The sequence below is a fragment of the Urocitellus parryii genome, chromosome 11, assembly GCF_045843805.1.
Source record: "Urocitellus parryii isolate mUroPar1 chromosome 11, mUroPar1.hap1, whole genome shotgun sequence".
NCBI lineage: Eukaryota > Metazoa > Chordata > Mammalia > Rodentia > Sciuridae > Urocitellus > Urocitellus parryii.
Window position 1 is genome coordinate 123,150,122 of NC_135541.1, and position 11,879 is coordinate 123,162,000.

General features: G+C 48.8%; 1 protein-coding gene across 1 annotated transcript; it reads right to left on the reverse strand.

Annotated features, from left to right (window-relative positions):
• Positions 1–7,778: 7,778 nt before the first annotated feature.
• Lelp1 (late cornified envelope like proline rich 1) lies at positions 7,779–8,108 on the reverse strand. The gene has a single exon (XM_026412998.1). The coding sequence runs from the start codon at positions 8,106–8,108 to the stop codon at positions 7,779–7,781; it is 330 nt and encodes a 109-aa protein (XP_026268783.1).
• Positions 8,109–11,879: the final 3,771 nt, after the last annotated feature.

Below are 11,879 nucleotides of genomic sequence, written 5' to 3' on the forward strand. Positions count from 1 at the left end.
TTGAATTGATCAATGATGGAACATTTTAAAAATTGACCCCAAAAGTCCTGTGGAAGGCCGAACAGTGGCCTTCCAAAGTTGTCCACACACTTGTCCCTAGAATCTGTGAATGTGTTGTGACCTTGAAATAGGGAGATTATCCTGGATTATCTAGGTGGGACCAAGGGTCCTCACAAAGATCCTTAAAATGAGTTTTACTTGGCCGTAAGGAAGAATGAAGATGTGTTACTTGCTGGTGAGTGGATGGAACTGAGAACGTCATGCTGAGTGGACGAAGCCAGGTTTAGAAAGCCGAGGGGTGGATGTCTTCTCTTATATGAGGAAGTTAGAGGGAAATAAGGAATTCAAAAAGGGGGGGGGGGTCCTAGGAAGAGAGAAGGGAGACAGGGAGTCGAGAAAGAGGAACGAGGGAGAGGGAGGAGGGATGAGAAAGGGAGGACTGTGGGAGGGGGCTGACCAAACTGTGCCATGTGCAGGCATGAGCAGACCACAACAGATTCCACTTTGATGTACAACTACAGTGCATCAGTTAAAAAGTTAATAGAAGGAAGAGTAGTGGAATAGAGGAAGGGAATCGGGGAGGGAAGAGGAGAGGGAAGGGGTCATATGGGGACTGGAACGAAGAGAATTCTGTTCTATGCATTTATAAACATGTCAAAATGAATCCCGCAATTAGGTCTAACTGAAAAGCACTGATTAACAAAAAGGAAAATAGAGGGGAAAGAGGGGGCATAAGAGTCAGTGTCCCACGTGAAAGACTGACTTGACTGGCGACTGCGGGCTTTGAAAAAGGAAGGACAGCATGGATCTCCAGAAGCCGGAGCAGCCTTCTGGCCTCTAGAGCTGTAATACTGTCCATTCTTGTTGTTTCAAGCCCTTCCCTTTGTGATAACTTGTTATAGCAGCAGTAAGAACACATACATCTTCAATGTCTGAGGCTCTGGGGAACTCTGAAGGGGGAAGTCAGTAAACAAGTGAAATCTCACCTTAGCATTCCCTCATTTAAGTAGATTTTCTATTGTCACGGCAGAACCCTTAGTCAAAGGCTACCTTTTGGTAAAGGAGACACGGGTATCTTGAAAAATAACTGAATTCTGGGCCCAGGACTGGCTTTATTACATAGAGTATGTGTAATACTGAGTATGCACCTTAGCTTCCTAGAGCCTCAATTTCCTCCTTTGGAGAAGGTAAAATACCATTTCATAGATATTTTTTGTGAGCAATCAAATAGAGAACATATACACTGAGACTCAGGCCATAGAGCTACATACAGGATGTTAGTGCAATCTTATTGGTTCAGGACTCACCTCCTCCGTGAAGTCTGTCTTGATTGCCCCAGTTCTCCTTGTGCTATGTCCTTTACTGTCACTTCAACATTTGGTCTTTGACTTGTACTTTTTTAAACAATGTGGTGCCTAGACAGTGTGTTACCTGGCTCTAAAGGTGTAAGATGTATGAACTCTTGCCAGTCCCTGATCCTCTCTGGTCTGGATTTTTTCCCCTTTAGTACTAGGAATAAAACCCAGGGCCTTGTGCAAGGTAGGCAAGCGCTCACCACTGAGCTACATCCGCAATTTTATTGTTATTCAAATAAGAAAGTTTTAGAAGGATCCATTCCAGCTCTGACATTCTGTGACACTACAAGGTGGTCATGAATGGCGAACCCAGGGATCTGTGTGACTTTGTACGTGGATGCCTGTGTGTATGGCCCCTTCCTCCTTGATGGGGTTATAATCCAGTCTTTCATCCTCTGTATGCAGCAGCGGCCCAGCCAGGTGGCTTTTCCTAGGTACAGAACGGGAGTATTGGGGGTGTAAGCCCCTCAAGAACCAATCTTAGTGGCCCAGTATCGGGGCTGTGGCTTGAATAGCTTTGGGGGAGATCACCCTGCCCCCCAACATCTTGATAAGATGACTAATTAGTTTCTCTGGCTGTCCCCAGCCCTCCAGGAAGATTGGGGACAATCTGATTTAACGCCATCTGAGATTTCAGATTTCAGACTCTGGAGCTGTCATTACTGGGAGCCAGGGCCTAATTAGGGTCAGCAGAATAGAGTCAGGTGTATGCAGGACATTGTTTTCCCCTGTTCCCATCAAATAACTATCTGCTCTGTTGAGATCATAAAAGTTCCCAGACTCCTCTGATTCACTTGGCTGCATATTACAGGGAAGTGGGCTGATAAGGCCGAATCGCACAGAATGCCGCTCATCCTGTCTCCCGGGGAGCAGGTGCCTCTGGAGAGCTTACCCAGCTTGTGAATTCCCGGGCAAGAATCCACCGTTCCTCTCCCTTCCCTTCTCTTTGTGTCACCTACACAGGGGGTGTGAGTCAGAGCCTTGGGTCCCAGGCTCCTAGGGCCAGGGGGGGTGTTCAGAGGCCACCTGATTCCACTTCCTTGTTGCAATCTCAGCACGTGCTTTATACGAGAGGCACAGAACGCGCCGTCACCTGCAAAGGCTGAGGCCTCGTTCAAGGTCATGTCGAGAGCTCGCGTCTGGTCTGGACAGTGGGCATCGCTAAGTTGGGGAGTCTAAGTTTCAAAAAGACATCAAGGATGCAGACCCGCCGTGGCTCCTAACAGTTTGGGGGACATGAGAAGATAAACATATGTACATGTCTTCACCTTCAGGGGACCAGGGACCCCAGGTTAAGGGCCCCTGAGACAGGCAATGGGGAGAAATGATATTTCCAAATGGCTTTAGGTTTGCTGTTGGACTTCAGAGATTCAAAAGTCTCCCTCCGGCTCCTCCAAGGAGCCTAACTTGGGAATGGAGTAGAGGGAAGGGCTCCCAACTCTATTTGCCTTCAAAGACCTTTGTCGCCCCTTCCTGGAATTCCCTCCTCCTCCAACCTGTGGCTCCACACAGCAGATGGCAAGCAGCTCTTGCTCAGGTCGACGGGGCAGGACTCTGTGTTGACTCAGGTTTTCAGGTATCATTGGCACCTGGCTTTCTAGGCTCAGTTTCCCGTGCATAATTTTTTTTTGTTTTTCACATGATCACTCCACTCTCATCCCTCGATGGAACTTCCGTCTCATCCTTCAGGTGAAGACGCTGAGACCTTTCCTCCCTCTGAGGCTGAACAGCTTTCCGGGGCTACACAGTGGGTCGGTGCAGAGCTAACTTGATACCCGTGTGATGTCACGCTCTTTCCCTTCACCATGCTGCTGCCTTCCCAGGGGAGAGACGGCTCCGGGAAGCCTGCACGTCCCCGGAGAGGCCAGGCAGGACCAGCATCTTGTGGCCTAAGGAGAAGGTGGCCAAGGAGGGACTGGGACCAAGACTAGGCTGCCTTTCTTTCAGCCTCAGGCCCCCATCGCCAGTTCCTTCCCCTGTCTTTGCACTGCCAGATTCTGAGGATGACCATGTCGTGAGGCCTGGGGGGGGGCAGTGGACAGAAGCTTTGTCCAGGGCCACTCACTCCTTTTTGGAAAAGTGCCTCCAGTGCCACTGAGAACCTGCTCATTTACTGTTACTGATTGTCGGCCTCCTGTGCCTGGCTGTCGTCCTGGAGAGGTTAGGCCTAGGGAGAGAGTCAGCTGGTCAACAGATGACCAGAACACGGCATGAGAAGCTTCCCAGGGAGGAGGGTGTGGATGCCGTAAGAGCTCGGGAAGGGACCTCTTGCCTGCCCCGGGGTGGGAGGCGGAGAAGCTTCTTGGAGCAAGGGACCCCTGGATGGAATTAGAAGATGAGGATTTGCTCAGCTGGGTCATCAGAGGAGGGCTCAGTGGAGGAAGAACTGGAGAAGCACGTATAAAGTCGGGAAGGCCAGAGGCTCTGGCGTGGGTCTGAAATGACAGCAGAAACCTGCCCCTGGCCTCCAAGTCCTAGAAGGAGAAGGGGAAGTGGTGGCTAAGGCTGCGGAAGGAGGCTGGGGCCCTCGCCGGAAGACTTTTGTAGGACGGGTCAGGTCATTTGAAGCGCTCTGTGGGCAAAGGGGAGGGAGCCTCCTTAAAAATATAAGAGGGGAGTGTTGTGCTTGGTTTTGAGCCTTAGCAATGCTCTTGGTTGGACTCAGTGGAGCTAGAGCTGGGGGAAGGTGAGCACCGAAAGCCCGGTAAGAGCTTCCAGTGGTGTGGAAGAGAGATGATGAGGGCATTTCCGTTGGAAGAAGCCACCGATCCTCTGTCTGAGTGGAATTCCCTTTGAGCCCTGGAGAGAGCACATGGCTCAGGAGGTGAGAGGAGAATGTAGGTTTCACACATCCGGAAGACATATCCTGGCCTATATTTTACCAACAGCTGTGACATCGAAGCAGGTATGACTTATTATCAATGAAGTCTTCCAGAATGGGCCTTTGCTTGTGTCCCTGAGCTGGGACCTAGGGTCATGTGGAAGCAGGGCAGGAAAACTAGGGGCTGGAGTGATAATGACCTCTATCTTGCCATCTCCCCGGGTGCCATTCACATGTGGACCTCGCAGATGCCATTAAGGTCTCTTTCAGCTTCAAAGCCAGACACTCTCGTGACACTGTGCCCAGCCCTGTGAGAGCCTTAGCTCAGCTCAAAGCCAGTGCCTCGAGCTGTCTAGGTTTGGAAAAGCCTGGAAGGCCTCTTATCCAGGCCAGCTCTATTCTTGCTGATTCTTGAGAAGGTACAGTCCAGGGGACTCTATGGTGGTGTCTCCTTTTGGGACTGTCTGGCTGGACCCTCACTCACAACTGCTTCGCCACGCGAGGAGGAGCCTAGTCCTGCCTTGCCTCGTTATCTGTGCACCATCCGGTTGGTGCTGCACAGATCTGGTGATGTCACTCTTCGGGTGTTGCTGATTTACACAGCCTCTACTATTTGAGGCTTGGAGTAATTACAGCCTTCTGTGGAGAGGTGGAACCCTCATCGCATTCTAGCCATCTTCCCCAGCATTGCCTTTGATCCGGTTCTTTCCTGGGAAAGTAGCCATTAGAAGATGTCTATCTTTGGTTTCATGGACACGGGAGAAATAAGAACGACATGGCAAGGAGCGCTTTCATGTTCTTAGAACTGCCTTCCTCCCAGTCTGTGCCCGGAGTTCTCAGACCCGTGTTCTCAGGGAACCCCCTGGAGGCCTGGGCTGAGATCCTGTGCCAGGAAGGAGGGAGCCAGGGTGAGGTCCTTTCCCCAGGGTGCATGCTAACTAGGTGGTGTTTTTCCCCAAGTCTTTCCAAGACTCCTGGGGACCCCTCTGAAGTATCCATGTTACAAAACAAATGAAAGCACATTGAGGAGAATCCAGGAATCAGTGAAAGTGAAAATACTTGTCATCCATAACCTATAACCCTCCAATGATGAGAACACCCACAGATTTCCTTGTTGCTGTCATCGACAGGAGTTCTGGCTAAAGATAATGGCTATCTGCTGTACGTCCAGCTGAGGTCTTACTTTTTTCTCTTTAGAACATTTTTAACAACCGTGAAATATTCTTTTAAATAACAGGTCCAAGTTTATGTAATCAAACCACGATATTTAAATTGTTTCTAAGTTTCTTGATGATGATCACCTTTTTAAATATAGTTCCCCTGCATTTTGAAATGATTATTATTATTTTTTGCCTAGGTTTAATGAAGTGGGAACTAAAGACTGGATTGTGTTATGCTCTTAATTGTCAAATTGTTTTTCCTAAATGATTTTTTTTTCTTCTGGCACTGTGGATGGAGCCTAGAGGTGCTTTGCCACTGAGCCACAGCTCCAGTCCTCTTATTTTTTATTTTTTTAATTTTGAGACAGGGTCTCTCTAAATTGCAGAGGCTCACCTTAAACTTGAGCTCTTCCTGCCTCAGCCTCCTGAGTGGCTGGGATTACAGCCATGGGCCACACTCTGCCTAACAGCTTTCTAAAAGGATTTGTTTACATGCCAGTCAACAGTGGCCTGTTTTTGAAACACTGGGGGCTGGGATTATTATTTAAAAGTGATTTAACAGATGCTGAAGGATGTCACATGATTCTCTTCTCTCTTCCTCCTCCTTCCTCCTCCCCTCTACCATTTCCTCCCTTCCACTCTTTTCCTTCTTTTTGATTTCCTTTTGGGGTAGGTGTGTTTTCCTCCTGTTATCCACAGTTGACCACAGCCCTGCAGTGCCCTAACCCAGGTAGCCAGAGGTCCCCAACCTCCAGCAGCCCTTTCCGTGTGGCTCTGGAGTGTGGGGACCTGGGGGTCCAGCCCCCATCTGTGCCAGGAGACCCTGAAGCCCAGGGTCTCTTCATGTTAGTGAGAGTGACTACTAGTTTTCACATCTAGAAAACAAGGGGGCAGCCTCCTAAAGACCTTGTCTAGCTTTCTTGTTCTAAAATTGTCTTCTGCAAGTAGCTGATTCCATGACCTGGGTCGGGAGGGGTCCCTGGTATCTTTTTCTTAGGCACAATTTGGACCATCTGTCCCCGGCACACTGTGTGCTGTCCTGAACCATTCGCAGGTGTCCACTCTTCTCAGAAGCCTGGACAGCTGTTGCTGTGCCTTGATTCCACGGAGAACCAGCGGGCGCTTTCATGACCCTTTACCATGACAGCAGAGAGTCCTTTTTCCTGTTAAACACTGTGGGCGGCAGTGGTTCACAGCTGGTTTTATCTGGGTCACGGGGTGGGCTCATGGCCTTCTAGGTGGTCAGGTTCCTTTCCTGGAGGAAAGCATCCCTGTGTTTGGCCTGTCCACACGTTGGGTCTGCACTGGTCAAGGACCTTACCGGAGGACGGGGGCACTAGAAGACAATGGGAAGCACCTGAGGAGGACCGGGAGACTGAAATGGCAAGGCGAATCCACTCACCCAGGCCCTGCAGCCTTGGCTTCTGCAGTTCTCACTCTACGTCCTCCTCCAATATCATTCTCGGTAATACGAACCAAGAGATTCCCTTTTGTGAATTAAGCAGTGTGGCATGGACTTTAACTCCTTGTAAATGATCCCTACTAACATGGCGGCTGTGAATGCCTGCCTTCCCTGTTTATCCCTAATTGGGGTCTACCCAGATGCAAAGCTATTTTTTTTTGTATTTGAGTTTTTATTTTGAAATATTATGGATTCACAGAAAGTTGCAAATAGAGAGGTCCCATGTACCCTTCACTGAAAAATTCTCTCCATAGTGACATGTTACATAAATATAGTTCAGTACCAAATCCAGGCAACTGACACAACTCCTTTTCTTTCTTTCCTTTTTTTAAAGACTGTCTATTTTTGTGCGCACAGCGGTGCATTAGAACATGACCAGTGTGCTCAGAAGACTCACAGCCTCGCCAGGAAGAGGAGTACAGAGAAGTCAAGTTCAGGTGTGATGAGGGTTACCCCTGCACTAGGCAGTGGGACCACCAACAGCAAAAGTGGTACCAGGTCTTTTCCTGAGCCTTCCTGGATCTTTTGCCAACACCCCACCCCTTTGTCCTCCTCACACCTCTCTTTCTTGCTTCCTGGGGTTACACACTCTACCAGCCCCTGCCAGGTCTACGGTTCTCCCACTCTTGGCTGGTGTTCCCTGGGGACACCCTTCAGAAGAGGCACCTCTCTCTAAGCACAGATGGGTGGGGACAAAGAGGAGGCTGGTCCTTGAAGGTTGCATGGCAGTGGAGGGTCTGGGGTTCTGGCCTCATTCCCCAGGGATTGCCTCTTGGTAGCTCTCTGTGCTTGAAAACAGCAGCAAACTAAACTGGCGTCCACCAAACACCAAGACACCTTGCGCAGCAGAGGAACAAGTTTACTGGTCACGTCATCACTTCATGGTTTCAGGTCCAGCCTAGATCATAGCACGTGGTGATGGTGGTGGTGATGGTGGTGGTGGTGGTGGTGGTGATGGTGGTGGTGGTGCCCACAGTGCTTCAGTCTGAGGGTGGGCAAGGAGGTGGGCAAGGAGGTGGGCAAGGAGGTGGGCAAGGAGGTGGGCACTTGGGAGAGCAGGGCTTGGGACAGGGCTTGGGAGGACATGGTGGAGGACATGGCGGGGGGCATGGCGGAGGACATGGCGGGGGGCATGGCGGGGGGCACGGGCACTTCGGCGGCGGTGAGCACTTTTCTCGCGGGCACTTGTCGGAGCAGCGTTGCAGCAGCTTCTTTAGACAGCTGGGCTGGCATTTGGACTCACACTTTGGTTCACACCTGGGATCGCAGTACTTGGGTTCGCTAGATCTATGCTTATCATCATTCGACATGGTTTCTTGAGTAGGTAGGCCCTGCAAAGAAACACGAGACAGGTTGTCAGCAGGAGGGGACTGGCACGGCTTCCGAACACCTCCTCCCACCTTGTTCTGAAAGACTCTCCTGCCTGGGCCCGGGCTCTAGAACTTCTCTATAAGAGCTGTCCTCACCCTTGTCGCAGACTCGGATTGCTTTTTCTTATCCTGTTTCCATTTCAGAGACTCTAGTGGGAGTTCTTAACCTGGGGTCCTGAGATGTGCCACACCCCACCTCCACGAGAACTGTACTTCCAGCTGGGTGGGCGCAGTGTTACACACCTGCAGCCCCCGGCTCCAGCCACTTAGCAAGACCAGGTCTCAGCATTTAAAAAAGAAAAAAAGGGCTGGCGATCAAGCTCAGTGGTCAAGTGCCCTGGGTTCAGTTCCCAGTACCATGAAGAGAACTATATTTCCATGTAGTTGGTATCATGTGTTTTAGGGGATTCCCTTAGACCTTTATTTCAAGGGTGCATAAGTCTGGTCGTCCTTCTAAAGTCTTCCTGGCACAGCCAAGATTTTAAAGAACTTCTGTAAGTTCGGGAGATGAATGGAAAGTTCACTAGTGGACTTTGGAATTCAAGATTCTTCTTTCAATTCTGTGTCCTACTTAAGCTGCCCAAACCTTGAAAATTAATTTCTTCTCTGGAAGATTGAGCCAGGGAAGGTCATCAGACCCCATGGCCACTCTAGATCGGCCCCCTCCCCGGCCTCCACCCAGATTCCGCTAAGTGAGTTAGGATAAGGGAAGAAGAAGCGAGAAGGAGAGGGATTAAGAAAGTTTAATTTCTCAAAAACATGAATGTTAGAACCACAGAGTGTGATTTTCAGATGGGAATTCCTTTCCTCCTCTGTTGGGTTTGCCTCTAGCTAGGTGTTTGTCTATGGAAAGTTTAATTTCTGGATATGGATAGGGCTTTTCAATCTTTGACAATACTTCGAGTTGGATCTAATTGGTATGTCTTTGAATTCCTGTAAAGAAAAAAAATAAAATAAAAAATAAATTTTGTATCTAATTTAGTTTTTTTTTTTTTTTCCCAAAAGTTCGGCTCTCGGGGGGAGGCAGAACTCTAAAATTGTTCAGGCTCTCTATTCCAAGGTGAAATTCTTGCTACGGCAAGGGACAGGAAACTGTCACCAAACCAATCCCTCCCAACCCTGCCTGCTGCCTGGGGTGCTGCAGGTCACCGTCAGGACAGGAGGGGCAAAAAGAGGGTCCGTTTCCAGTTGTCCTGACGCCACTCACCCCTTTGTGTTGGTGGTGAACTTGAGAAGTAGGCGACTGATGTGACAGGGAAGGTGAATTTTCCCTCTCGTTCCTCTGTGCAGCTCTAGGAACTGAGCGGATGGGATAGGGGCAGGCTCCATTGTGACCTCATCATAGCATCACAAGTAGCGATTGTTGGGTCGCTCCAGGGTTCGAAGCTCACCTCAAGCCCTTGTCTGAGAATAGAGCCACGAATGATCACCCTCTTGACTGTCCCACCCACTCCTGGGTTCCTCGAGATCCGTGCTGGGAAACCAGGCAGCACAGGGAAGACTCCGGAGCTCCAAGGTCAGGGCTCATTATTTCTGGGAACAGGAAAGTTGGCTCACTGTTTACCCATGGCCTCTGTGGCCTCCCCAGCCTCCCAGGACTCCTTGATCCTCTTGCAACTTTCTGGAAAAATCCCTCTGGATTGCTCACAGCCATTCCGACTCTCCTCTTTTCCCAGTTTTTCCAATGTGAGATTCTAAGGATTAGCACATGTTTTTTAATGTCCCTGAACAAATTGTTTCATTTTGTGTGTGTGTGTGTGTGGCGGGGGTCACTTACTGGTCATCTTTTCAATCAAGTGTCCGCTCCTTGAGATCCAAGGTAAATGTTCTGTGTTGTAGAAAACCGGTCCGATGCTCTCCGACTGCTCCTGATCAGTGAGGTAAGCCCAGGTGCTGCCTTAGGACAGAAAGCTTTGCTTCTCAGAGTTCCTTCCTGAACTTTCCATAGGCCAGGCACTAGATTTTTTGTGATTGTCATGGGGATGCTTCTGGGTGGTGAGGGGAGGTCGGTATGGAAAATTAAGTGGGGAACTCAGACCTAGATGTAGAATCCTAACAAAGAAGCTACTGGGTATCCACAGAGAGTGAAGACGGCTGTATACAACTAAAAACCCCAATGAAACTAAACGGGAATGGAGAATGAGCCAGAATTTAACTTCCCTAGGGTAATTGGTGTTAGAGCCAAAGTTTAACTTCCCTAGGATAACTGGTGTGAGAGCCAAAGTCTGGGCGCAAACCATTTCCCATGTTCTTTCCTCTGTAATTTTGTTCCTGAGCTCTGTCTTCCCAAAGCTGTTGAAAAGAAATCATTGCAACCACCTTAGGAGACCCAGCTCCACCTACTGTGCATCTCTGAACCCAAACTACCCATCTGGATATGGAGAGGGCAGCCCTTTTTGACAGCAATGTCAAAAAAGATGATTTCTACTAGTCATCTTCCTCTCTCCTTCCCTCCCTCTCCTCTTTCTTGCTCAAGAAGTTTTCAATGACAGTTCATCACCCACGGGACTTTCAACGGAACATAATTTGTCCAACATCTTCTCAGTCTTTAAAACACTCCTTTCTTAGTATCCTGGCTATCGGTCTCACATTGGGCTTATGGTTTGATGGACAGCTGGTTGGCAGTAAAGCACTACTGAGATAAAACACAGAACGGGCTTCTTAGGTGTCTGGGTCAGAGGGCAGACGCTGCAAAGGGAGATGAGTGAGCATCACAGCCTCGCTTAGATCAGGGGCTAAGAGCAGGGACCCAAGTGTCAGATTCCTGGGTTCCAATCTTGCTTTCATCCTTTACTTGTCTAATGACCTTCAGGTCATTTATTTAACCATTCTAAGTCTCAATTCTCTATCTGTAAAATGTCTTAGGATAATGCATTGAGTCCTTATAACACGCCAAGCACATTTCCAAGTGTAAATCCTGTGCCTCCTCCACTGCACTGACTCACCGTATCCAGAGGGCTGTTGTAAAGATGAGAGACACTGTGCCTGATGAGGCTCCATGTTTGCCGTACATATGAGTTATTGTTTTTGACATTGTTGGCCAGGCTTCTTCATCCTTCCGCTGGCTGGCTGTCTCTGCCTCCATTTCTCCTTTTCTGATCTTGGCTACGAAATCCCACTTTTCCTTGAAGCTCTTCTTCATATCATTTCTCTGCTGCTTTCTAATGTTCAGAGCAAGGTTGGATATTTCAATATTAACTGTTAGTGGAAGATTTCCGTTCTGAGTAGGGTGAATTGATATGTTATTAATAAAAGTACTAATTTAAACATTAAGACCAAAAACCACATTGAATTATTCATTGGTTTTTTTCTGTGTAAACCCAAAGGCCCTGTGCATGTGTCTCATCTTTTATGAGACCAAGGAGATTCAAATATTAGCAATTTTTTGGGGGGGTGGGTACCAAGGATTGACCTCAGGTGTGCTCAACTCACATCTCCAACCTTTTTTTTAAAAAAAATCTTTTTTAAATTCTTATTTGAGACAAGGTCGTGTTAAGTTGCTCAAGGCCTCACTAAGTTGCTGAGGCTGGCTTTGAACTTGTGGTCCTCCTGCCCCAGTCTCCTGAGCCCCTGGGATGACAGGTGTGCATCATTGCCCGGCGGCAATTTTAACTTCCCTGGTATTTCCCTCTGCGTTTGGCAAAGTCTTTCACTGGTTTTCTGTATAACTCTTGTTCTGAGTGGCTCTTGTTGAACAAGCAGCACTTGAAG